At 47.5% G+C, this 27974-nt stretch overlaps 1 protein-coding gene and 1 pseudogene across 1 annotated transcript; one reads left to right on the top strand and one right to left on the bottom strand.

Moving 5' to 3' along the window:
* The window catches only part of LOC149470503 (uncharacterized), a 322485-nt pseudogene that overhangs the window by 110959 nt on the left and 183552 nt on the right, over positions 1-27974 (bottom strand).
* LOC149470506 (uncharacterized) lies at positions 7-27887 on the top strand. Its single transcript, XM_089663156.1, has 2 exons — positions 7-119; positions 26116-27887. Exon 2 carries the CDS (start codon positions 26420-26422, stop codon positions 27482-27484), a length of 1065 nt encoding a protein of 354 aa, XP_089519282.1. The 5' UTR covers positions 7-119; positions 26116-26419; the 3' UTR covers positions 27485-27887.

Genomic DNA, 27974 nt, shown 5'->3' with positions numbered 1-27974 from the left:
TTTTTCCTCTCAGCCATTTTAGATCATCTTCTAGAAGGTCCTGTGATTGTCGGTCTCCATCCTGAACACACGGCCACCATAGGGCCAGCATGGGATCTTCTCCATGTCAGAGCACACGGGTAAGTCAGGTGGATCTCCTATTCCTGGTCCCGGCTCCTGTCCCTGCTATAGACGGACCAATCATCTGTGACCGAACCTTCCTCCTTGTCATCGATGATCTGGGTGTATTATTATTATTTATTCCAGGTACTTATATAGCGCCGTCAGTTTACATCTATATTGTACATTCCTTGACCCTGTCCCCTCACAACTCCTCCGGTCACCCTCCCCCTCCATCCTACACTCCTTCACCCACATCTTCAATCTCTCCCTCTCTACTGGCGCATTCCCCTCCCCCCTAAAGCACGCGCACATCACCCCCATACTCAACCCTCCCTGGACCCCACCGACCTGAACAACCTCAGACCCATCTCCCTACTGCCATTCACTTCCAAACTCCTTGAGCACTTAGTCTACAATCGTCTGAGCTCCCACCTCACTGACAACAACCTCCTCGATCCCCTACAGTCCGGCTTCCGTCCCCTACACTCCACCGAACCCGCCCTACACTCCACCGAACCTGCCCTACACTCCACCGAAACCGCCTTACTCAAATCACCGACCTGCTAACCACTAAAGCTAATGGCCACCACTCAGTCCTCCTACTCCTCGACCTTTCTGCGGCCTTCAACACAGTCAACCACCCCCTCCTCCTTAATAAACTACACTCTCTCGGCATCAGAGACTCCGCCCTCTCCTGGCTCTCCTCCTATCTATCCCAGCGCTCCTTCAGCGTTACCTATAACGCTACCACCTCCCCCTCTCTGTTGGGGTCCCTCAAGGCTCTGTCCTCGGGCCCCTTCTCTTCTCCATCTACACCTCCTCCCTCGGCAAACTGATACACTCCCACGGCTTCAACTACCACCTCTATGCCCATGATACACAAATCTACCTCTCCACCCCCCACCCCTTCAGTCTCCGCCCGTATCACACACCTACTGAACGACATATCAAACTGGATGTTGCTCCATTTCCTCAAATTGAACCTTTCCAAAACTGAGCTCCTGATTGTCCCCCCAGCCCGTGCCCCCCCCCCCATACTCTCCATCACGACTAACAACGCCACCATCAGTCCCACCCCACAAGCCAAAGTCCTAGGTGTCACCCTGGACTCAAACCTGTCCTTCCAACCCCATGTCCAATTGTTGGCAAACTCATGCAGGCTCCACCTCCGCAACATCTCCAAAATACGTTCATTCCTCACCCCAGACACCTCCCTCACCTCCCTCCTCACAGACTATCCCCACTTCAGTCTATCCTGAACTCAGCGACCAGACTCATCCACCTCACCAACCGCTCTGCTTCTGCCACCCCCCTCTGTCATTCCCTCCACTGGTCTCCACCTCCCACACCTGACTGCAGGACTTCCCCCATCCTCTGCAACTCCCTACCCCAATCCATCAGACTGTCACCCATCCTCCTCACCTTCAGGCACACCATGAAAACCCATATCTTCAGGGAAGCCTACCCCACCCTCACCTAACAGCCGATCTCCTCCTACCACTCCATCCCCCACAGCCACTTTCTCCTGTACCACTACCCCCTCCCTCCTAGATTGTAAGCTCCAAGGATCAGGGCCCTCAAACCCCTCATGTATTGTTACTGTATTGTCTCATGTTCTGCCCCCACTATAATGTACAGCGCTGAGCAAACCTTCTGCCGCTATATAAATCCTGTATAATAATTCCCATCAGTCCCCGCCCCCGAGGAGCATACAATCTAAGGGCCCTAACTCACATTCATATATACACATACTAGGGACAACTTAGGAGACAATTCACCTCCCAGCATGTCTTTGTAGTGTAGGAGGAAACCAGAGTACCCGGAGGAAACCCACCCAGGCACAGGGACAACATGCAAACTCCAGGCAGGTGGTGCCATGGCTGGGATTTGAACCAACAACCCAAGTACTGCCAGGTGGAAGTGCTAACCACTCAGCCACTGTGCTGCCCCGTGCTGTATATATCTCAGCATCTACTTCTCAGTGTTGGTTTCCTCCTCATTGCCGGCCATTAAATGGGCCTCAGAATGGCTCCGGTATTCCCTCCTAGGAAGGACATTCAGGCCGATCTCCCACCATGTTCCTCTGATGTGTCCGAGACAGAATAACAGGAGAGACACCAGGTATGTATGGGAGAGGGGTGAGATGCTGGGAGGGGTATGTATGGGGGCGGGGTGAGAAGATGGGAGGTATGTGAATGGGGGGAGAGGGGAGAAGATGGGAATTAATGTATATGGGGAGGGGTGAGAAGTTGAGGAGGGATGTGTATGGGGGAGGGGTGAAAAGCTGGGGAGGGGTGAGAAGCTAGGAGGGGATATGTATGGGGGAGGGGTGAGAAGTTGGGGAGGGATGTGTATAGGGGAGGGGTGAGAAGCTGGGAGGGGATATGTATAGGGGAGGGGTGAGAAGCTGGGAGGGATGTGTATGGGGGAGGGGTGAGAAGTTGGGAAGGGATGCAAATGGGGGAGGGGTGAGAGGTTGGGGAGGGCTTTTGGGTGCGGGGCCCATGGAACCCAGCTCACTTTGGGTGGGGGGCCCATGGAACACAGCTCACTTTGGGTGCGGGGCCCATGGAACACAGCTCACTTTGGGTGGGGGGCCCATGGAACCCAGCTCACTTTGGAGAGGTGGGGAGACCCCTGTCTCAGCACCCATATCCCTCTTATGTGTAAGTCACCCTGTGCCTGTTAGGGGTGCAGGGTGAGATGTCCTGATATTGTGTAGACATGTATAGGTGGGGTGGGGGGGTTGTTCATTGTTTAATGCCATGTGGTTGCATCCCATTGTTCTATTGTCTGTCTGGATTGGGAGCAAACTATTATGGGATGTATGTGTTTGTGTGTATTGGTTGGTGGGGGGTGTCTCCAGCAGCCCTTCCTCCTGATGGGACTGTCTGCTGGTGTGAAGTTTGAATACCTGTGTGTCTCTTGTTACTAAATGTAATTGCCCCACCCAGGGTCATTATGCAGGGAGGGGGGATTGTCCCCTGAGTGTATATATCTTGTATCTGTGTTCAAATAAAGTAGTCTACCTCCTGGTTTACTTCAGGACTGGTGTCTAGTCTTGTATGGTCGGCTGTGGTGTCTGTGGTTGGTGTTCGGATGGGGAAGCAGTATTCTAATGGAAGTACTCAAGCGCAGTCTGGGGTCAGTTCCGTTACAGCTGTGTATGGGGGAGGGGCGAGAAGCTAAGGACGATATGTATGGAGGAGGGGTGAGAAGCTGGGGAGAGATGTGTATGGGGGAGGGGTGTGAAGCTCAGAAGGGATGTGTATGGGGGAGGGGGTGAGAAGCTGGGAAGGCATATATATGGGGAAGTGGTGAAAATTTGGGAGAGGATATGTATGAGGGAGGTTTGGGAAGCTTGGGGGGATGTGTATAGGGGAGGGGTGAGAAGCTGGGAGAAATGTGTATGGGGGAGGGGTGAGAAGCTGGGAAGGCATATATATGGGGAAGTGGTGAAAAGTTGGGAGAGGATATGTATGAGGGAGGTTTGAGAAGCTTGGGGGGATGTGTATGGGGGAGGGGTGAGAAGATGGGGAGGGATATGTATGAGGGAGGTTTGAGAAGCTTGGGAGAGATGTGTATGGGGGAGGGGTGAGAAGCTTGGGAGGTATGTGTATGGGGGAGGGGTGAGAAGCTGAGGAGGGATGTGTATGGGGGAGGGGTATGTGTGGTGGAGGGATGACAAGTCGGGGATGAGTATATACGGGGGAGTGGTGAGAAGCCAGGGACGGGTATGTGTGGGGCAGGAGTTAGAAGCCAGAGACGGATATGTGTGAGGGAGGGGTGAGAAGCCAGGGACGGGTACGTATGGGGGAGGGGTGATAAGTCGGGGACGGGTATGTATGGGGGAGGGGTGAGAAGCCGGAGATGGGTATGTACAGGTGTTCTGTCTCTCCAATCTAAGCATTGATAGTGTGATCTCTGTAACTTACAGTTGTGATGAGATGGTGATAACTTCATCCTCAGTTGGATACCACAGTCAGTGACTCCATCGATAAGACATCTTGTAGATCTTGTGAAGTTTCTTCCATAAACTGAGAGAATCTTACAACAATGAACATTCGATCGGTCAAAAGATCATAATGTTTCTGCTTCTTGCCATGAGGCTAGAACTGCAATGCATTTCTGGGAAAGGGGGAGGGGCTATCTATACAACATTAAACCAAATAAACTTTAGTTCAAGTCCAATATAAATAATGAAGATTCTTTCCGGGAACATCTGCAAAACAAGAGGGAAGGGAAGAACAAAGGAAAACAATGCAAACATTCAGCATAATACTTGCAGATGTTGGTGTGGAAAGTCCAGGCTGAGACATGGAAATCCATATTCAGAGGAGAAGGCAGCAACATGCACCTTCCTTCTTACCTCCCTGTAATTCAGGTGGATGACTTGTCTTCCTCTTTGGTTCCTTTATAGGCCTGAAGTAAAGGTGTGCAGAACCTTCTTTCATGACTCTAACTTCTACCTTGCGTACCTTTCCATCGTTACTTGGCATAGTCTTTGTAATAAGAGCCATGGGCCAATGGTTACCATGGGAATCTGTCTCCTTCAAAACAACTACGTCTCCCACTTGTAGATTGGGTTTGCTAGTTTGCCATTTATTACGACTTTGAAGGGTAGAAAGGTACTCCATCTTCCAGCGATTCCAGAACACATTAGCAAGATGTTGAACCCGTCGCCATTGATGCTTGTAAATGTTGGGGTAATCAAGTTCCTCTGTGGGAATAGTGGCTACCCCAGTTTTTTGGGTAAGAAGAGTGGCTGGAGTGAGCAACACTGGGAACTCGGGATCTGAGGACACAGGGACCAATGGCCTTGCATTGATTATAGCGGACACTTCTGCAAGAAGAGTGACTAAGATTTCATGAGTAAATTGAGAAGTTTTCTGGTCCAGTAGCATAGAGTCCAGGATCTTTCTTGCAACTCCAATCATGCGTTCCCAAGAGCCTCCCATGTGAGGAATGAGGTGGGTTGAGTTCCCATTTACACTTATTGCCACTCAAGAAGATCTCTATCTTTTCTGCTGCTGTAAAATGAGTCCCACAGTCAGATCTCAGGAACTTTACAGGTCCTCGTACAGAAACAAAACTTCTGAAAGCATTAATGATACAAGAAGAGTCCATTGATTCTATCACATCAATGTGCACTGCACCAATGCTCAAGCAAGTGAACAGCACAGCCCATCGCTTATTGTTAGCAACTCCGCCACGAGTTCTGCGTGTAACAACAGTCCAGGGGCCACATATGTCCATGCCAACATTAGTAAATGGTGCTTCAGTGCTTAATCAGTCAGCTGGAAACTCTGCCATTTGTTGTTGTAGGTGCTTCCTGTGATGGGAGTGAGTTTGGGTGGGGGCCCATGGAACACAGCTCATGTTGGAGGGGTGGGGAGACCCCTGTCTCAGCTCCCCATATCCCTCTTATGTGTAAGTCACCCTGTGCCTGTTAGGGGTACAGGGTGGGATGTCCTGATATTGTGTAGACATGAATAGGTGGGGTGTGGGGGTTGTTCATTGTTTACTGCCATGTGGTATATCCCATTGTTCTATTGTGTGTCTTGCTTGGGAGCAAACTATTATGGGATGAATGTGTTTGTGTATTGGCTGGGTGGGGGGTGTCTGCTGATGTGTCTCTGGTTGCTAGATTTTATTTGTCCCGCCCTGTTGTAAGGGATTTCCAGCAAGACGAACCGTGATCGGAAATGTATGATCACGCACAGCAAAGATTGGTGCCAGACGGCCTATTTAAGGAGTGTCTCTGCTCATGTTCAGTGCTCAGCAAGTTACAGCAGGGCCAAAGGCCTGTTGAGGAATATGTTACCGATTTCCGCATCTGGAGTTCCGATACTCAATGGAATGAGTCTGCTCTCCGCTACCAGTTTCGTCATGGCCTTTCTGACACCCTGAGCTTGCCCGAGTGGGGGTACCAACCAGACTGGAGAATCTGATAGACCTGACTATCCACATTGACCATCGGATTCGGGAGAGACAGGATGAGAAAACAAATGGGGAGATCTTGATATGTTCAGAAATGGGGACTCCTGTGCCCTCTACGACTGCTGTTCCATCAGAGTTACCCATTAATAAAGGAAAACATCTTAATCCATCTAGAAGGAGCTTTTGGAGACCACAGTTGTCTGCTGCAGAGCGTATTCGATGACAGAAGTTTTAGCTCTGTCTCTACTGTGGTGACGCAGGTCAATATATAGTGACGTGTCCAATAAGACCTCATAAGCCCTCTCCCAGCTGGTTCTATATGATGCATCCCCAAGGAACAAGCCGAACGCATCTCCCCTTCCACCTTCAACTACAACTGGCCGAAGGGACGATCACGGTCCAGCCATTATAGACTCGGGTGCTTGTAGTTGATTTATGGATGCAAACTACGCTACCCAGAATAAGATTCTGCTCCGTACCAAGGCACAAAGACTTTAGGTTCATCTAGCGGATGGATCCGGTATCAGTTCTGGCCCTGTGACACAAGAGACCGTGCCAATGTTATGCATCACCTCCTCGGGACACCAGGAATTTCTGTGTCTGGATATTATTACTTCCCCGATATTTCCAGTTATTCTCGGCATGCCCTGGCTAAAAGCACACAACCCAACCATCAATTGGTTGTCTGGAGAAATCTTCTTCCCTTCGGAATACTGTCTGAACCACTGTATTCCTAAAGAACCAAGTGCAGCAACCTCTCTTCTTAGAATTCACTCTGATCCCGAGACCATGAAACTTGTTCCTGTTGTTTACCACGATTATCTGGACGTATGTAATAAAAAGATTGCCAATACTCTTCCTCCTCATCGTTCCTATGATTGTCCGATTGAGCTCCTGCCCGGCACCGAAATTCCTTTCGGACGAATTTACTCCCTATCCGAAGTAGAATTAGAGGTCCTCCAGGTTATATTGATGAGAGTTTGGAAAAGGGGTTTATTCGGCCTTCTACATCACCAGCAGGAGCTCGCATCTTCTTTGTTGAGAAGAAGGATCACACCTTCAGACCCTGTGTGGACTAACGTGACCTAAACAAGATAACATACAAAAATCATTATCCCCTGCCTCTAATTCCTGAGTTATTCCAAAGGCTGCGAGGAGCATGTTTCTTCTCAAAACTGGATCTGAGGGGCGCTTCCAATCTGTTTAGAATCTGCAAAGGTGACGAACGGAAGATGGCTTTTTGAACCCACTTCGGGCATTTTGAATACCTGGTGATGCCTTTTGGTCTCTGTAATGCCCCAGAAACCTTCCAACACCTTGTAAACGATATATTTCGGGACTATTTGGATCTGTTCATAATTGTTTACCTGGATGACATCTTAGTTTTCTCCAGTTTAATAGAAAAACATCGGGATCATGTGAAGAAGACTCTGGATAGATTACGCCAACATCACCTTTACGCAAAAGTTGAAAAATGTGAGTTTGAGAGACAGTCTATCCAGTTCCTCAGACTTGTGATCACCCCCGAGGGCATTTCTATGGACCCCCAAAAAGTGTCCTCTGTATTGGAGTGGCCCATTCCAGGAGACAGGAAAGCAGTGCAACATTTCGTAGGATTTGCAAATTTCTACAGGAAATTTATCAAATACCTCTCTGGGATCATCGCACCAGTAACATAGCTCACCAGGCAACATATCCCCTTCAAATGGACTCCTGAGGCCCAAGCAGCCTTTCAGCAATTAAAGACCTTGTTCACCTCCGCATCTATCCTGAAGCACCCAGATCCTGCTCTAGCCTTTGTCCTTGAAGTGGACACTTCTGAGAATGCTGTAGGAGCCATCTTGTCACAAAGACAGGGACTCAAATCCCTTCTACACCCTGTTGCATTTTTCTCCAGGAAGTTAAATGCCTCTGAAAGGAACTATGATGTGGGAGACAGAGAGCTGCTAGCCATCAAGGCAGCACTTGAGGAATGGCGCTACTTACTGGAGGGAGTATCCCATCCAATTCTCATCTTCACAGACCATAACCTTGAATACCTGAAAACGGCAAAACGCCTAAGGCCACGACAAGCAAGATGGCCACTATTTTTCACCCGCTTTGTCTTCCATTTGACATACCGTCCTGGATCAAAAACCGGTAAACCCGACGCACTCTCCCGTATGTTTCCTGACCCAATTTTACAGTCTAAACCTGACACGATTTTGCCAGCCAAGAAATTTTTACTGCTGCAGACAGACTTGTAACAAGTGGTGGATAATCATCCACCTTCCATAGATATGCATCTTCAGCTAAAGAATGGTCTGTATTTCCATAAAGAACAAATCTTTGTGCCCGAAGAACTCAGTACTCTTATCCTGAAAAGGTGTCACGATCACCCCTTGGCAGGTCACTTCGGGATTCACAAGACTTCAAATTTGGTCTCTCGCTCCTTCTGGTGGCCAAACTCAATAAAAGATTGCCAGGACTATGTGAGGTCTTGTACAGTTTGCCTTAGAAACAAGTCTGACAAAGCCAAGACCTGGGGCCTGTTGGAATCTTTGCCCGTACCGGAAAAACTTTGGAGTATGATTTCCATGGATTTTATTGTGGAACTTCCCCCATCGGAAGGATTTACCACTATTTTTGTAGTGGTTGACCACCTATCAAAGATGGCCCACTTCAGTCCCTTGAAAGGGTCTCCTTCCGCCACGGAAACTTCTTCTGCTTTTATCAAAGAGATCGTAAGATTGCATGGCGTTCCTATCAATATTGTATCTGACCGAGGAGTACAATTTACATCCAAGTTCTGGAAAGCTCTGTGTGAAGCATTAGAGATTGAATTACACTTCTCCTCTGCATATCACCTGCAAACTAATGGACAGACAGAAAGAACGAACCAAACTCTGGAACAATACCTCCGATGCTTCTCCTCATAGTCACAGGATGACCGGATATCTCTCCTTCTGTTAGCGGAGTTCGCTTACAATAATTCCATTCACTCGGCTACCAAGCAATCCCCCTTTTACTCCAACTATGGATATCACCCCTCCTTCCTTCTGGAAATACCAGTGGAACCCGCTGTCACGGCAGTACAAAAAAGGATGGAGTTCCTCAGGAGGAACGGGGAAATATTGCAGAAAACTATTTCTGAAGCTCGGGTGAGTAACAAAATTTTTTTTGACAAAAGAAGGGGCAACTTAAAACTGAAACAAGGAGATAGTCTGTTTATCCACGGCAAATCTGAAATTGAATTGTCCTTTGAGAAAGCTTGGTACAAGATACCTGGGACCATTTACTATCAAGAGTAAAGTTAACCCTGTAGCTTTTGAATTAAAACTGCCTGCTAATAAGATTCACACGGTGTTCCATTGCTCCTTGCTGAAACCACATATTCCAAGTGGATTTCCCAATCAAGATCCACAGGCATGAGCTCCACTGCTGGTTGAAGGAAATGAAGAACACAAGGTTGAGGCTATCTTGAATTGTAGGAAGAGGGGCGGACAGACACAGTTTCTCATAAAATGGAAAGGTTATGGTCCAGAGGACAATTCCTGGGAACTATCCACTAATGTCCATGCCCCACGCATAGTTCAAGCCTACCTCCATCTTCACCCTGAAAAACGAGCCCTAGTGGGCATCTGGAGGCTGCCCCTAAGGGGGGTTGGCAATGTAAGGGATTTCCAGACAGACGAATCGTGATTGGAAATGCGCGATCACGCACATGCACATGCACAGCAAAGATTGGCGCCAGATGGCCTATTTAAAGAGTGTCTCTGCTCATGTTCAGTGCTGACTGGTCTTCAGCTCCCCCATGTCCTGCTTGTTCCTGTGTGATTCCTTTGTTGCTGACCGGGCTTGTTCCTGACCTGACTGTGATTGCTCTCCTGATACCGGTTCCTGACTTCGGCTCTGCTCCTGACCTTCGCTTTTCCTTCTGATTCTGTACCGTGCTGCCCGACTGTTGATGACCCCGGCTATTCCATGAGACTGCTCCTGTCTCTTACCCTCACTACCTGCCTTGCTCTGGTGCACGCCTGGCAAGCGTCAAGACCTGCTCTGCTTGTTACTACTGTGCCTGAATCAGAAGATCATCGGTCTTCCAGAGTCATCATCTGCAATAGCAACAACTACTGGCTCTCTTGCTCCCCTGGGTCCTAGACTCCCTCTGTTCCAACTCCAGTGGGGTCAGGGCTGGTGACACAAGTGAGGCCGGCCTCGTCATTTCAGTCTCCCATCAGGTACGTGACACCTGTGTCCATATGCAGGGAGGTGGGTTGTTCCCTTGAATGTTTATATCTTGTGTCTGTGTTAAAATAAAGCAGTCTATTTCCTGGTTTTACTTTGAGTGGTGTCTGTGTTCGGACAGGGAAGCGGGAGTCTAATGGAAATACCCTAGTGCATTCGGGGTCCGGTTCAGTTACACTTCCCTCTTAGTTTTTGACTCTTGATGCATTTGAGGAGTATGGACGATATACACCTTTTCATGCCGACGATCCAGAAACCTGCAGACCTTACTGCTCCCTCAGAAAAGTGATGACCTTGGTGCTGAACTCGCTCATGGAAATGTCTAACTAACAGAGCAGTAATGTGATGACGTCCTTGAATAATGAGGGGATTTCTCTCTTCTCTGGACGAATCGGATCTTCCAATGCGACCACCGACTCACAATAGCTTGTTGTGGTCAATTATTGGAATTCATTTGCACAGCTATCCTTAGGTTGAGTCCTTTTGATATGTTAGCAATCTCTTGTGAGTACACTTCATGTTTGACACATTGAATAATGATCCTTTCTACTTGAAGGACCTCCTCAAAGGTGTGGAGGGGGGGGCTTTACAGATGTGCCAGTTGTGACACACTTTTTCAGTGCTAGAGCTGTTTTCAAACTGATGAGCAATGTGAACAAGACGTGCAATGGCTCGTACAATAGAGGACCACTTAGAAAAGCATTCAAAACGGTGAGGACTCAGCCCTGCCCTGGCTTTCATAGAGGTGTTGAGTGTGATGGTAACAGCTCTGATTTCCTTATCAGATTCCGGATGAACCAGTTCAAAGGTAGAATTTGTTGAACTTGAGATAAGTTTATCATTCAAGAGTACTGGTGGATATAGCCAAGATGTGTCCAGAAATGCAGTGGTAGGTACTGCACGACTGCCGCTGTCAGCAGGCTTGAGGCTAGTTGGAACATAGTGCCATTGTTCAGGTGTAGAGAACTTCGTTATGCGTTCCACTCTGTTGCCGACATACACGTAGAACCGTCTTGTGCGATTGTGTATATATCCTAGCACTATTTTGCTGTCTGTATAAAAGTCAAAGGAGTCTATTTCAACATCTGTGTCAAGTTCTACGAGCTCAGAAATTTCCACAGCTGACACAGCTGCACTAAGTTCAAGCCTTGGAATAGTATGTGTAGGTTTTGGTGTGAGCTTGGTCTTGCCCATGATAAATCCTACACCCACTTTACAGCTGGGATCCGTAGCTCGAAGATAAGCCACCGCAGCAATGGCTTCATTGGATGCATCGGAGAAGACATGAATCTCTCTTGTGGTGGCATTCATTAAGGATGCTTGGGTGTAAGAGCGTGGTATCTGGGGGAGTTCTAATTCTTTTAGAGACTGTTTCCAGGATTCCCACCTTTTGTTGTTTCTCCTTGGGTAAGGGCGTATCCCAGTCTGAGCTTTCAGAAGTAAGTTGTCTCAGCAGAATCTTACCCTAAATGGTGAACGGTGTAATGAAACCTAAGGGATCATAAATGCTGTTCACTGTAGACAATACTCTTCACAGGCTGATGTTTGAAATGTGAATGTGTCTTGTTTAACATTCCAAAGCAATCCAAGACTGCGTTGTGTAACAGGTCAGATTCTAGTTGGAATTTCTTCACACTGACAGCATGATCATCAGAAGGAAAGGCTATCATGACCTTGTCACTGTTAGAGATGATTTTGTGAAGTCTGAGGTTTGCAGTGGCAAGCATGTTCTGGGTTCTAGTAAGAAGATCAATAGCTTCTTCTTCATTGGGCACAGATTTGAGTCCATCGTCTACATAGAAATTCCTTTTGATGAATTGTCTTGCATCAGATCCAAATTCTTTCTCACCCTCTTGAGCTGTTTTCCTCAGTCCATAAATTGCTACTGCAGGAGAAGGACTGTTACCAAAAACATGTTCCTTCATTCGGTAGTCTATGACTTCATCGTTGGCATCATTATTGTGGTACCATCGGAACCTGAGGAAGTTTCTGTAATCTTTGTGGACGATGAAACAGTGGAACATCTGCTGAATGTCAGCCATAACAGCAAATGGTTCTTGTCTGAAGTGAAGTAAAACTCCTATGAGATTGTTGTTCAGATTAGGCCCATTGAGAAGATTGTCATTGAGGGAGACGCCTTCATGATGAGCACTTGAGTCAAAGACCACCCTAATCTGATCAGGCTTGCGAGGATGGTAGACACCAAAGCATGGTAGATACCAACCTTCTTCTCCTTCTGTAAGAGGAGGTGCAGGCTCAGCATGATCTTTCTCAAATACCTTCTGCAAAAAGTCCACAAAGTGCTTTTTCATCTCAGGCTTCTGGTTCAAACTGCAATTTAAAGAAACAAACCGTGATTATGCATGTACCTGTTGTTTGGTAGTCTCTTTCTTTGGGTACGAAATGGTAGAGGTGCTACCCAGCTGTTGGAATCATCTTGGTAGAGCTCCTGACTCATGGTTTTCAAGAATTCTTTGTCTTCTATGGTAGCTGCCAACTCATTGTCTTTAGTGGTTACCTCGAACACTGTGTTGCTGATGTTGTCATCCCAGAGATTAAGAGCTTTCTTATTGTCTTGTATGATGGGCCGTTGTGCACCTTTTTCAAACAGTCTTTCTTTCACAATATATTTATGTGGTCATTGTGCTGAACAAGTTGTTCGTCCATTTGACAGGACATGTGTTTTAAGGAAAGAGACTGAGTAGGACCTCCTGTCCTGGTCTAGGCAGTCATTGCCTATGATGACCCATGCTAGGTCCAGACGCTGAGCATATCGGGCATTGTGTGGACCGTTGATTTGATGACAAACTTTGTGCACCCTTAGAATTGAGCTCTTAGTATTCCCTCCAGCCCATGCCCCCTCCCCTGACTTCTCTATCAAGATCAATAACACAATCATCAGTCCCTCCCCTCATGCCAGGGTACTTGGTGTAATCCTAGACTCCCATCTGTCCTTTCAGTCCCAAATCCAATCGCTGTCCAAATCTTGTAGACTTCACCTCCGCAACATCTCCAAGATACGCCCGTTTCTAACCTCAAAAACCACTAAGCAACTCATTCACTCCCTTATTCTATCTCGCCTTGACTATTGTAACTCCCTCCTCATTGGACTACCTCATCACAGGCTATCCACTTTTCAGTCTATCATGAATGCTGCTGCCAGACTCATCCACCTTACTAACCGTTCTGTATCAGCCACCCCTCTCTGCCAATCCCTCCACTGGTCTCCACACAGTGTCCTCCACCCCTCTCTGCCAATCCCTCCACTGGCTTCCCATTGCCCAACGGATAAAATTCAAAATATTAACAATAACATATAAAGCTATTTATAACTCTGCCCCAAATTACATCACCGATCTTGTCGCCAAATATCACCCAAACCATACACTCCGCTCCTCGCACGACCTCCTGCTCTCTAGCTCCCTTGTCTCCCCCCATGCTCATCTCCAGGACTTCTCCAGAGCTTCCCCTATCCTCTGGAACTCTCTACCCTAATGTATCGCCTACTCTGCTCACTTTTAGGCGATCTTTGAAAACCTATCTCTACATGGAAGCCTATGCTGCCCTCAGCTAATAATGGAATCTTCTACTGTTCCAACCAGTCCATCAACCACAGTTACTACCTTTTGTACCACTAGCCCCTCCCTCCTAGATTATAAGTTCCCAGGATCAGGGCCCTCCTATCCCTCTTGTATTGAACTGTATTGTTGCTGTATTGTCTCCCGTTATATTGTAAAGTGCTGAGCAAACTGTTGGCGCTATATAAATCCTGTATAATAATAATGTCTTGGCCGAGTAACAGCAGGATATCGGCACTTTCATCGAGGGCTGGTATTCGGCTGGCTATGTGCTTTAAGTGAGAATGGTGATAAGCAGCTTCAGGAGTAGGGATCTCCTCTTTGGTGTTTGGAATCTGCTTGCACTCAGTGATAGTGGGCAAAGATATTTCCACATTGTCATTCAGAGAAGCAACTACAAGACCACTGGCTCTTCTACCTAAGACTTCTGTAGTGCCGGAACAAGTGCTTGGAGTATAAGGCAGAGCATCTCCACTTATGTTCAACAGTTCAAAAAACTGAGTTCTTGCAAGAGATCTGTTACTCTGATCATCCAGAATAGTATACAGTCTTATGGCCTTTTCAGGTTGACCTTTGGGGTATACACGGACCAATCATATCTTTGCAGAGGAGTTGTCGCAGAGTCCTTCTCCACAGACCTCTGTACATGTAGAGAACACTGGGGTGGTAGGTGCTGCTTGATCTGGACGCTCTCTGCCTTGTTTTGCCTCAGGAAGATTGTTTGTAAGCGTAGCAGAGTTGTGCGAATATTGATGAAGAGCTTGCACATGGTCATCACGGTCACACTCTATACATTTGATCGCTTTACAGTCCTTTGCAAAGTGTTCCATGGAGGCACAGCATTTGTAGCAAACCCCAAATTTCCTCTAAAGTTCTTTATGTTCTTTGAGGGTTTTCTTTCTGAAGCCGATACATTTCTTAAGTGGATGTGGTTAGTTATGTATTGGACATTGGCGATTTGGGTCCTCAATTCTCTTGTTTTGATCAGTCTTTTCAAGAACTGTAGCAGGTGCAGGTAGAACATTAGTCCTTTTCACTAATGCTGGACCTCTACAGTCTCTGCGCAACATATGTGTGTTCATAGGTCTTGGAGAGAGTGTATTGAGAAGGTTACAGTCCCCATATGAGAAACTTGGGTCATTCTCAGTGTCTGCAATTCTTTCGATGAACTCACAGAAGTAGGAAAAAGGAGGAAAGGCAACTCTATGTTATTCCTTATACTTTGATCCAAGCACTGCCCATCTTTCTTGTATTCCATATGGTAGCTTGAGAACAATAGGTTTGATGCCATGAGAGGTGTCAAGGTAACTGAGACCAGGTAAGTTGATGTCAGAATTAGCAAGTTGAAGCTTTAATAGAACATTGCTGAGTTCTTGAAGATTGTTGTTAGCAGGAATTCATGGGAAGCTTTGCAACCTTTTAAATAAAGCATCTTCAATGGCCTCTACGCTGCCAAAGGTATGTTCAAGTCTGCCCCAAGCAGCATTAAGGCCATCAGCAGGGTTGTCAATATGAACTACTTTGAGCCTCTTGATGCGTTCAGTGGACTGGGGACCTAGCCATTTGATGAGTAGATCTAATTCCTCAGTGGCATTGATGTCTAGGTCAGTCATTGTGGCCTTAAAAGTGGATTTCCAGCCTCTGTAATTTTCAGGCTTGTCATCAAACTTGGTGAGGCCTGTCTTAACAAGTTCTCTGAGGAGCATGTATTTAGCAGACTTTGACATGTCGTGTTTTCTGATTTTGGGTGCATGACTGCAGGTGGAACAGAGTTGGTTGTGACGGTTGGTGAACTTACATGAAGTGACTTGGGAACATATGTTGCTGCTAAGTCATTCAGTGCTGGAACTGGCTTAAAGTCCATTGGCATGTTAGTTTGTAGAGTAGTGCATTTGCTAGGAGGTACTCTGTTGGTGCCAAAGTATGATGGATGGTCTATTAAATACACACCAGTGTCTGCGGCTAGCTGAGATGCTGCAGTCTGATGTATTGGAGGATATAAGGGCAAATCATCTTGAGGTACAGTAGGTGCAGAGAAGAGACTTTGAGTAGTTTGGCTGTTGTGACAGGAAGTTGACATTCTGGAGAGGTGTGTGAAGAATCTGAGACATAAGATACAACTGAGTGTCTGGAACTGTTGTCTCTTTCGTTTTCACGAGCGGCTTGTTCTAAGACCCTTAACCTTTCCATGGCTGTGGCATGCTCACATTGTTTTTCCAAAACTTCAATTTCTGCCTTTTGGCGTGTGGCTTCAGCTTCTTTCTCTGCTTTCTGATGTGCGGCCTGAGCCTCCATTTCTGCTTTCTTTTGGGTGAAAGCTGCCTGAATTTTAGAAGCTTCAGCATCAGCACGGGCTTTTATTAGTTGTTGACTGAGTGTAGAAGACCTTGATTGTATGGATTTGGAAGATCTTGAGGAGCGTCTAGTAGATGCTGAGCGATAAGATCTGGATTCATGGAGCTGTGTTATTCTCACTTCTGCCTTTGTCTTTGTTCGCTCCACTACATTGTCTCTTTCAGGATTGAGCTCCTCAAAACTCATTAATTCTTCCAATGACCTTTGAGTGTTGTACCACTTTAAGAGAGCAATATATTTAACTCACGGTCTTTGATAATTCTCATAAGCAACATTCAAGTGCTGGATAGCGCCCCCTAGTTGTAATGGCTCATGAGATTGTTGGGAGGCAGCAGACATGCATTTAACAGTATTATAGTCCATAAGTCATTAATATTAGACAGCAATTCTAACTTGTCAGCATGAAGATTCTCCTGCATTTTCCAGGATGGTTTTCTTAAGCGTTTTTCTCTTTTGTATAATTCAGGGTTTAAGTCCTGCTCTGGAAGAAGCGCTGATTATGGTTGTGTGTTAGTTTCCCCAGACTGTATATTACTTTCCTGAAACATCATGTTAGCAAGGAGAGGGGTTGATAGAAAGTTTACAGAGAAATGTATCAATTTTTCTGTGGGTGAGTTCAGGTTTCCTAGGCAATGATTGCAGAAAGGTTTTCTTTCACTTATAATTTCACAGACAAGCCATGTGCTAATGCATACAGATGCAGTGTATAAACTTGCAGTTGTAAGACATTCACATCAATAATTTGTCCTGACACTCATGGGTGTTATGCTGAGATATACTTGCAGACATGTACAGGCGTGTGTAGAGATGGTGGCACTCTCTGTAGCTGCTATATCCATCTATGTAACATCTCACTGTGTGCAGCTAGCAAGGATCCTGTGAAGACATTTCACTGATCTGTTGACTGTTCTGTCTCTCCAATCTAAGCATTGAAAGTGTGATCTCTGTAACTTACAGTTGTGATGAGATAGTGATAACTCCAATCTCAGTTGGATACCACAGTCAGTGACTCAATCGAGATGATCTCTTGTAGATCTTGTGAAGTCTATTCCATATACTGAGAGAATCTTACAACAATGAACATCTGATAGGTCAAAAGATCATAATGTGCTCTGAGACATGAGGCTTGCTGAAATGCATTACTGGGAAGGGGGGTGGGCTATCTATACAGCAGGAATTGAACCAGAGGAAAGGGAGGAGCAGAGACAAAATATAGAGAACACTTAAAGGCATATGACAGTAATGTGAAACATGACAGACATCCTGGTCCAAACTACCCCTCTCATGGATGGGTTGTATCACGGTTGTAAAAAATGACAATTCTGCCCAAAATATTATACCTTTTTTGGGTCCTACCCATATATATACATTCCTGTTTCCTCTGCATATTTGTGTCACCCTGTCAGGAATGGACTTGCCAGTAATGGTGGGACTCACCTGCCTTGTGGGCTGCAGTACCAGGGCTGGCCAGCGGGTGCTCCCAGCAATCAGAGACTCAACCCTGCAGCCAGCCAAACACCTGAAGTTGATCATGCAGGTGTATTTAAGGGATGGCCAGACCTGCAGTCTCTGCCTTGGTGTGTGTTTTTCCTGGGCCCTGTATCTTGTTCCTGCATTCCTGTTCCTGTCCCTGTCTCTGTCTGATTCATTGCTGACCCTGCCTGATCCGGACCTCTGCTGACTTCTCCTGTTTTATCCCTGGCTTGTGACCCCGACCATTCTCCGCCTGACCCCCTGTACCTACCTGCCCGATTGTTATTGACCCGGCCTGACTGACGACGCTTGCATTGTATGTACTGTCATCTGTGGGTGGTTGGTTTGGTTTGTTTGCACTGTGTTATGTTTTAGTATTGCACTGCGTTTATGTTTGTATTGTTAGTCTTTAATAAATTATATTGTTTATAACATATCTGAAGCCTGCGTTTCCCTGCGTCAGTTCACATACCTCTGGTTACACCCGGAGCCCTGACATTACACCAAGGCCAATCCTGACCAGAAGTGGCTGCACAGGGAAGCCATCTTGGCTTGTTGCTGGGAAGGATGGATCTTGATGAGGTTGTGTATTTATCTCTGCTAGTGTTTGATGACAGAGAATATGCTTATCAGACTCTGAGGGAGTATCCCCGGGATCAACTGCTAGAATGTATACGGATCGCTCATGTTCTAATAGATCAGGGCACAGAATTCTCTGAGGTGCAGCCATTGATTCAGGTTTGTGTAGAGTTGATTTCATCTGGTACCCCCGAATGCAGGGATGAATTTTTGCCGCCATTTAGTGCCGACCAGGTAGAGTCCCTGGTATGGTTATTAGAGGATGATGTGGATTACTTTCTGGAGCGTTATTCTGCATGTTCACCACAGGTACTAAGAGATTGTATAAACGCAGTGCAGTCTTTGACCAGACAGGCTTTGTGTAAGCTGAGTTTCGTCAACCCGTACTGCAGACATGGTCAGACTTGTTGCACCCAGCCTCAGTCAGCTTACAACATCATTCCTCCACTCAAGGCACTCTTCCTGCATCCCCGACAGCACCCCCAGTGACTGCCCAGTATACTCTGCTAACTACCACATACCAGTCCTCTGCTCCCACTCGCTGCACCTATCCTTTCTTTAACCCTGTAAAGAAGTCCTCTGTAGCAACTGCTCCCTCCTCTGTTCCATCTTCCAGCTCTTTTCTGTCCTCAGCTGCTCCATTCGTTTGCAGACCTGCGTTTACTTGCAGTGCCCCAGTAGTTAAAACCAGAAAAAAGCAGAAATTCTTTCCAACCAATACCATCCTGCCAGTATCCAAACCGGTGAGCCTGCCGTCTAAGAACCTGCCTTCCGTGGTTCAGCCTGGTGCCTCGGCACCCGCACTTCAGCCTGATGTCTGTACCCAGCCTGATGTCTGTACCCAGCCTGATGTCTGTACCCAGCCTGATGTCTGTACCCAGCCTGATGTCTGTACCCAGCCTGATGTCTGTACCCAGCCTGATGAACTGATCCAGCCTGATGAACTGATCCAGCCTGATGATCCTATCACGCCTGATGACCCAGTGCCCGCTGTTGAGCCAGACGATCCGGTACCTGATGACCCGATGCCCACTGTCATGCCTGGTGACCCAATGCCCACTGTCGAGCCAGACGATCCAATGCCTGATGACCCGGTGCCCGCGGTCATACCTGGTGACCCGATGCCCGCTGTCGAGCCAGACGATCCAATGCCTGATGACCCGGTGCCCGCTGTCGATCCAGACGATCCGGTACCTGATGACCCAGTGCCTGCTGTCATGCCTGGTGACCCGATGCCCGCTGTCGAGCCAATTGACTCAGAGCCCACTGTTGTGCCTGGTGACTCGGTGCCCACTGCCTTGCCAGATGACGCGGTGCCCGCTGTTGAGCCAAATGACCTGATGCCTGGTGACCCGATGCCCGTTGTCGTGCCTGATGACCCGGTGCCCGCCGCTCCGCCTGGGGGCCCGGTGTCTGCCGTCCCTCCTGGGGGCCCGGCGCCTGCCACCCCTCCCGGGGGCCCGGTGCCTGCCGCCCCTCCCGGGGGCCCGGTGCCTGCCGCCCCTCCCGGGGGCCCGGTGCCTGCCGCCCCTCCCGGGGGCCCGGTGCCTGCCGCCCCTCCCGGGGGCCCGCCTCCCCGCCTGGGGTCCCGGCGCCCGCCGCTCCGCCTGGGGTCCCGGCGCCCGCCGCTCCGCCTGGGGTCCCGGCGCCCGCCGCTCCGCCTGGTGGCCCGGCGCCCGCCGCTCCGCCTGGTGGCCCGGTGCCTGCTGCTCCACGTGCCGCTGCCCGGAGTCCAGCCCGGTGTGCCGCTGCCCGGAGTCCAGCCCGGTGTGCCGCTGCCCGGAGTCCAGCCCGGTGTGCCGCTGCCCGGAGTCCAGCCCGGTGTGCCGCTGCCCGGAGTCCAGCCCGGTGTGCCGCTGCCCGGAGTCCAGCCCGGTGTGCCGCTGCCCGGAGTCCAGCCCGGTGTGCCGCTGCCCGGAGTCCAGCCCGGTGTGCCGCTGCCCGGTGTGCCGCTGCCCGGAGTCCAGCCCGGTGTGCCGCTGCCCGGAGTCCAGCCCGGTGTGCCGCTGCCCGGAGTCCAGCCCGGTGTGCCGCTGCCCGGTGTGCCGCTGCCCGGAGTCCAGCCCGGTGTGCCGCTGCCCGGAGTCCAGCCCGGTGTGCCTCTGCCCGGAGTCCAGCCCGGTGTGCCTCTGCCCGGAGTCCAGCCCGGTGTGCCTCTGCCCGGAGTCCTGCCCGATGTGCCAGTCTTTGATATCCCGCCAGTTACCAGACCCGGGCGGTGGAACATTTTGCCCAGCTAGGACTGTTTGGAGCGTCCTGAGGCTGCTCCTTGAGGGGGGGGTACTGTCAGGAATGGACTTGCCAGTAATGGTGGGACTCACCTGCCTTGTGGGCTGCAGTACCAGGGCTGGCCAGAGGGTGCTCCCAGCAATCAGAGACTCAACCCTGCAGCCAGCCAAACACCTGAAGTTGATTATGCAGGTGTATTTAAGTGATGGCCAGACCTGCAGTCTCTGCCTTGGTGTGTGTTTTTCCTGGCCCCTGTATCTTGTTCCTGCATTCCTGTTCCTGTCCCTGTCTCTGTCTGATTCGTTGCTGACCCTGCCTGATCCGGACCTCTGTTGACTTCTCCTGTTTTATCCCTGGCTTGTGACCCCGACCATTCTCCGCCTGACCCCCTGTGCCTACCTGCCAGATTGTTATTGACCCGGCCTGCCTGATGACGCTTGCATTGTATGTACTGTTATCTGTGGGTGGTTTGGTTTGTTTGCACTGTGTTATGTTTTAGTATTGCACTGCGTTTATGTTTGTATTGTTAGTCTTTAATAAATTATATTGTTTATAACATATCTGAAGCCTGCGTTTCCCTGCGTCAGTTCACATACCTCTGGTCACACCCCGGAGCCCTGACACACCCCACCACTTATGTATGGGGCACTATTAAGCTGCATCTACCCAGGTCCATCCGTACCTCACCGAAACTTAGAGTGGTCTGGGGCTTCTGAACTTTGCAAGATATTTCCAAGCTGCACATCTTGCTCAACTCCCTAAATATCACGCAGTAAAAGTTACCCCCCTCCCCCCCATGGGTCGCTATTGAGTCAGTAGATTGTGACCCCTTATCAGATGCCAATTTATTATGGCTACACCCAAGAGGCCGTCGCTCACTCCAAAACCCAATTACTAAACACTACCTATCTATCTGGGACAGTCTAAAGTTCTGATACACCTTTCAGTCACCCCATTACCCACTCATGGCATACCTCCTCAATCCAGGCTTTTATCCGGCATGGATGCCTCCATCTTCTTTTCATGCTTGTCCTAGAGCTAGTCTAGTTCAAACTTACAATTTCCCAGCACCAGACTCCTTTATACCCTTCCAAACCCTATGTGACTCCCACAAAATATCTAGACCTGAAAGTTTTAGATATCTTCAGATCAATCACTTTTGTTCCTCCCACTTACATACCAACCCCCTCCCTCCTAGACATGACAAGGTTTGAACACATATGTAAATGTGACCCCCATGTCAGAGGTTTGATTTCCACCTTATATACACAGCTACCAGCTCCACCACCTTACACTTCATACCATATACATCCAAGTGGGAATGGGATTTAAATCTACATTTGGAAATCCTCCTCCCAAAATATAGTAGCCATGGAGACTAACCACAAAACTCGCATGCTCTGGTAAAAAAAAAATCACACAGGCGGTGCAAACACCTAGCGCATTATCCAAGCTTTATTAATAAAAAAAAAAGAAAGACAAAAAAACATACTCACAGAATATGTACATGAAAAAGCCTAAAAAGCCACAGTGATGGCCTAAACTGATGTCAGAGTGTCCGACTGGTGGTGCGGTCAGCCTGCTGATGCATTTCGGGGACGTGTCCCTGTCCTCAGAGCTGAAGCCGACAAGAGTTGATGCCCTAATATATATATATGTGTGACCAGTGCTGCCTATAGCAAAGACCTCTCCCCTCAGGTACCTGGTCCCTGCCCGGATTGCTACATTCATTTCATCCTAATCCCTGACTTGTTTTCATGGCTGCTCTGAAGCAGTTACCCACCTTCACATGTGGTGGACCTGCCCGCTTGTTCAAACGTATTGGTGCAAAATAGCGAAGGCCTGGAAATCCCCCCACCTCAATACCACTGAAACTAAGAATAGTGTCACTCGAGCCACGATACATGTCAAAGTAGAAGCCGTCCTATTAGACAGAGTGCATAAAAATGAACAACTATGGCAACCATGGGTTGACCATTTCCTACCCTCAAACTCTGATGAAACCTTACTCTCTTTGTAGTCCTGAGTCCATTAGGTAACCCACTACTCAGTTGCTACTCTATACAGGCACACACCCTCCCCCCTGGGGACCTCCTCTCCTCCCCCCTTATCTGTACCCCTTTCTTCACTACTCTTGCTCTTATCTCTCCATTGCTCTCTTCCTTTTCACCTTTCCTCTCATTAGGTCGTCATCCCTTATGGGGTTTTCCCAATTGGGGGAACCTACACTATCAGTTTGAATTTTCAGTGAGGAGGACAGGTCACCCACTCGTCTGCCACTGGTATCTGCATACAGGTTGAAGTACTAAATCTATACTCCCACTGTGAGAGTACCAGGAATGATACTATAGAGTATATAACATGTTTCAGTCCCTACATTCACTCCTCCCTTGATACTATAGCACTGTTATCTCTTGCTGAAGTTAAAGCAGAGCTCCACCCAAAAGGGGAAGTGTTGCTTTAACTAGTTGCCAACTGCAGGTAGCCAAATGATGGCTGCACTGAGGCCGGCGAGTTCTGGGAGGCCGTCATATGACGTCCTCCCAGAACACGCTCTTTGCGTGCCCCCGGTGATCTCCATGATTGCTGTGTCCTATGACACGCTGGTCACCGGGAAATGCAATTGCCGGTTCTCAACTGTACTTTCCTCACGCTGTCAGAGCATGAGGAACGTACTGCCGGCAGTTGTCAGAGGATGATTGGTGCATAGAGGATCAATGCCCAACAATGCCACCCACCTTTGCCCAGCAGTGCCGCCAGTCAGTGCTGCCCAGCATTGCCACCAGCAGTGCCGCCTATCAGTGGTGACTATCAGTACCCATCATCAGTGTCACCTATCAGTGCTGGCTATCAATGCTGCCTATCAGTGTTGCCTATCAGTGCAGCCTCATCAACGCACATCAGTGAAGGAGAAAAATTACCCGTTTGCAAAATTTTATAATAGAAACAAAGAAAGCTTTATTTTAATTTTAATTGTTTGTTCTTTTTTTGTTTATAGCGCAAAAAAATACTCAGCAGGGAGTAAATACCACCAAAAGAAAGCTCTATTTGTGTGAAAAAAAAGATAAAAATTTCATATGAGTACAATGTTGCATGACCGCACAATTGTCATTTAAAGTGCGACAACTCTGAAAGCTGAAAATTGGCCTGGTAAGGAAGGGGATATAAGTGCCTGGTAGGCAAGTGGTTAAGGACCCCACTGGCACCTTTTGGGGGGTAACCGAAAATGACAGGTACCCGCTCCCACTTCTGCTGCAATCACCTAGGTCAGTGGTGGGCAACCTTTTTTTTCAACTGAGCCAAATCTCGCCAAAACCACGATTGAAATTTATTTTGAGAGCCACATTTTTAAAACTGAAAATACATCTCCCATATAGTAATTCATCCCCCATAGTAATTCATCCCCCATATAGTAATTCATCCCCCATATAGTAATTCATCCCCCATAGTAATTCATCCTCCATAGTAATTCATCCTCCATAGTAATTCATCCCCCATAGTAATTCATCCCCCATAGTAATTCATCCCCCATATAGTAATTCATCCCCCATAGTAATTCATCCCCCATAAAGTAATTCATCCCCCCATATAGTAATTCATCCCCCATAGTAATTCATCCCCCCTATAGTAATTCATCCCCCCCTATAGTAATTCATCCCCCATATAGTAATTCATCCCCCATATAGTAATTCATCCCCCATATAGTAATTCATCCCCCCTAATAGTAATTCATCCCCCATATAGTAATTCATTCCCCATAGTAATTCATCCCCCATAAAGTAAGTCCCCCCTGTGTCAATTCACTTACCTTTGCTCCGCGGGTTCCTCTCGCCGTGTTCCTGCGCCGTTCTGGTCTTCAGGGCAGACTGTGAGAGGAGAGGAGTTTGTCACGCTGCCCCGCCTACATCCTGGCTGCCCTGCCTACATCCTGACAGCTGCAGAGTCCTGACTTTTGGGGCGGCCGCCCGAGAGGAGGGAGGGGGGCGGCCTCCCGAGAGGAGGGAGGGGAGCGGGCGCCCGGCACACAGAAGAGCCGCATTTATGTTTGTAAAGAGCCGCATGTGGCTCGCGAGCCGCGGCTTGCCGACCACTGACCTAGGTGATCAGAAGCGGAGGTTGTCCTCCCTCCTCCCTGTAGTCTTCTGGGACACATGAAAGGTCCTAGAAGATTACAGGACCATTCACAAAGCACAGAGAAACTCGCACATGCTCAGTGGGCACCCGGATGTGAAGCCTCAAGCTGTCACAGCTGAGTGCCCACACTGAAGATGCCGGCACTGGAAACACAGGGCGGCCGGTGAAATGGGCCGTGGGGAGGACACCACGAAATCGAGGGACAATGTCACTCCAATTCCTCAAATTAAACCTTGCCAAAACCGAGCTCCTAGATTTCCCCCCAGCCCATGCCCCCCCTGACCTCTTCATCACGACCAACAATGTCACCATCAGTCCCACCTCACAAGCCAGAGTATTAGGTGTCATTCTAGACTCCAATCTGTCTTTCCAACCCCAGGTCCAATCGCTGACTCCACCTCCGCAATATCTCCAAAATACGCACGTTCCTAACTCCAGAAACTTCAAAGCAACTCATTCACTCCCTTATTATATCACAACTTGACTACTGTAACTCCCTCCTCATCGGCCTACCCCAACACAGGCTATCCCCACTTCAGTCTATCCTGAATTCTGCAACCAGACTCATCCACCGTGTACTGTCTCCCATTATAATGTACAGCGCTGAGCAAACTGTTGGTGCTATATAAATACTGTATAATAATAATAGTGTTGTTGATGTTGATGGAGAAGTCGGGAGGGGGGGGGGCACGGGTTGGGGGGAATACTAGAAGCTCCGTTTTGGAAAGGTTGAGTTTGAGGAAGTGGAGTGACATCTAGGCCGATATGTCACTTAGTAGGCTGGTGATGCGATTGGAGACTGAGGGGGTGAGGTGAGGGGTAGAGAGATAGATTTGTGTGTCATTGCCATAGAGATGGTAGTTGAAGCCGTGGGAGTTTATCAATTGGCCAAGGAGGAGGAGGTGTAGATGGAGAAGAGGAGGGGTCCGAGGACAGAGCCCTGAGAGACCCCAACAGAGAGGGGGAGTGAAGGGGATGTGGCAGCATTATAGGTAACGCTGAAGGAGTGCTGTTATAGATAGGAGAGCCAGGAGAGAGCGGAGTCTCTGAGACCAACTACATTGGAGACCCATACTTGGGGTATGATCCTGGAGACACGGGCCTCATTGATTGGTGTCTATGTATGTACTGGGGGGAGTTACTTGCCGTGTACAGCTGAATTGTTCTAGGTTGTTTCTTCTTTTCTCTGTTCATTTGTTTATAAAAGGTAAAAGTGACACCATAGACAAAGCAAGTTATTGTTCTGTATGATCTGTAACAGTGCCACAACTGCCTATACGTGAGAATGTATGACTCCATTGTCTGGGCTGAATGTTGGGAATACTGTGCGCACTTAGAAACTTTCTTAATCAAATCTATTTGATTAAAAAAATACTGTAGATAATGCTGTACATATTCTTTCTATTCATAAGATATATTTAGTAATGAACATTAAAAATAGAAAGCAAGTTTATGGAGCCCTTTATATAGAATTCTATCTTTTTTTCTTTCTCTACAGGTGGATTGATGAACCAAGTTTGTGGGACATTTTGGTCTTCATGAATACAGCTGAGTCACATGGAAAATAAAACACATGGGTGTCTTAATTGACTGAAAGTCTTTACTGCAGTTCACTGGAGGATTCATACAGGATACAAGTCATATCTGTGTTCTAAAAGTCATGGTTTGGATCCTCTTCCACATTGATCCAGCAGGAGAAAAGTAATTTCAGTGTTCTGGAAGTGACAATGGCTTTACAATAACGTCCAACCCAAGTATACATAAAAGGAGTCATTTCAAACTACTTGTTTGGAGATTTTACAATGGAGAGAAAATATATCACACACCAGAAGGCTTGCAATGGAGGGAAGTCATATCATTGTTCTGAATGTGACAAAACATTTATAAGCGAGAGATACCTTATAATACACCAAAGAGTTCACACTGGAGAGAAGCCATATCAGTGTTCTGAATGTGATAAAGCTTTTACTCTAAAGTCACTTCTTATCAGACATCAAATTGTTCACACTGGAGAGAAGCCATATCAGTGTTCTGAATGTGATAAAGCTTTTCCTCAGAAGTCACATCTTATCAGACATCAAATTGTTCACATTGGAGAGAAGCCATATCAGTGTTCTGAATGTGATAAAGCTTTTACTCGGAAGTCAGCTCTTCTTGAACACCAGAGGATTCACACTGGAGAGAAACCATATCAGTGTTCTGAATGTGATAAAGCTTTTACACGAAAGTCAAATCTTATCACACACCAGAGGGTTCACACTGGAGAGAAGTCATATCAGTGTTCTGAATGTGATGAAGCTTTTAGTCATAAGTCATGTCTTCTCACACACCAGATTGTTCACACTGGAGAGACGCCATATCAGTGTTCTGAATGTGATAAAGCTTTTACAGTGAAGTCAAAGATTATCAGACACCAGAGGATTCACACTGGAGAGAAGCCATATCAGTGTTCTGAATGTGATAAAGCTTTTACTGAGAAGTCAAATCTTATCGCACACCAGAGGATTCACAGTGGAGAGAAGCCATATCAGTGTTCTGAATGTGATAAAGCTTTTACTCAGAAGTCAGATCTTATCAGACACCAGAGGGTTCACACTGGAGAGAAGCCATATCAGTGTTCTGAATGTGATAAAGCTTTTAGACAGAAGTCAAAGCTTCTCACACACCAGAGGATTCACACTGGAGAGAAGTCATATCAGTGTTCTGAATGTGATAAAGCTTTTACACAGAAGTCATATCTTATCCCACACCAGAGGATTCACACTGGAGAGAAGTCATATCAGTGTTCTGAATGTGATAAAGCTTTTACACAGAAGTCAAATCTTATCAGACACCAGAGGATTCACACTGGAGAGAAGCCATTTTAATGCTCTCAATGTGACAAAACTTTTACAGTTAATGCCGGTCTAATCTATCACCGGAGGATTCACAAATTTCTGCATTGATTAAATTCTGGAATAAAAGAGATATTAAAGAAGTTTCAGGTGTCACAAGTTAGTTTCACATCCCCAATGTCATCCCACAAGCTAGAGAAGAAGGGAGAAGATAAAATGTTACTTTAAAAATAACAAACTAAAATCTGAGCAAACTGGAATGTAATGATTGGATGAACTGAGTTTAGTGCTTATGTCCATCAATACACAACTAGAAGGGATTTGAATATTTTATATTTTGATAATTTTTTTTAAGATAAGCATCAATAACTGAACAGCTTCCCTCATGATTCTCATCTTTATCTTTTTTTATGGAGCTTTGACTGAACATGCAATGTATTTTCATGATACACCAACTGAGTTGTGTTTCCAAGCATTTTCTTCATTTCTGGATCCTGAGGTAATACATGACCAACACTGCCTC

This window comes from Staurois parvus, unplaced genomic scaffold, assembly GCF_062004578.1.
Source record: "Staurois parvus isolate SC_StPar_1 unplaced genomic scaffold, SC_StPar_1.0 ptg000041l, whole genome shotgun sequence".
Classification (NCBI taxonomy): domain Eukaryota; kingdom Metazoa; phylum Chordata; class Amphibia; order Anura; family Ranidae; genus Staurois; species Staurois parvus.
Note: the sequence above shows the minus strand (reverse complement) of the source record. Positions and strands in the feature narration are given on the sequence as shown.

Excerpts from the sequence above, each read along its gene's own strand:
- LOC149470506 (XM_089663156.1), top strand. The coding sequence starts at position 26,420 with ATGGAGAGAAAATATATCACACACCAGAAGGCTTGCAATGGAGGGAAG.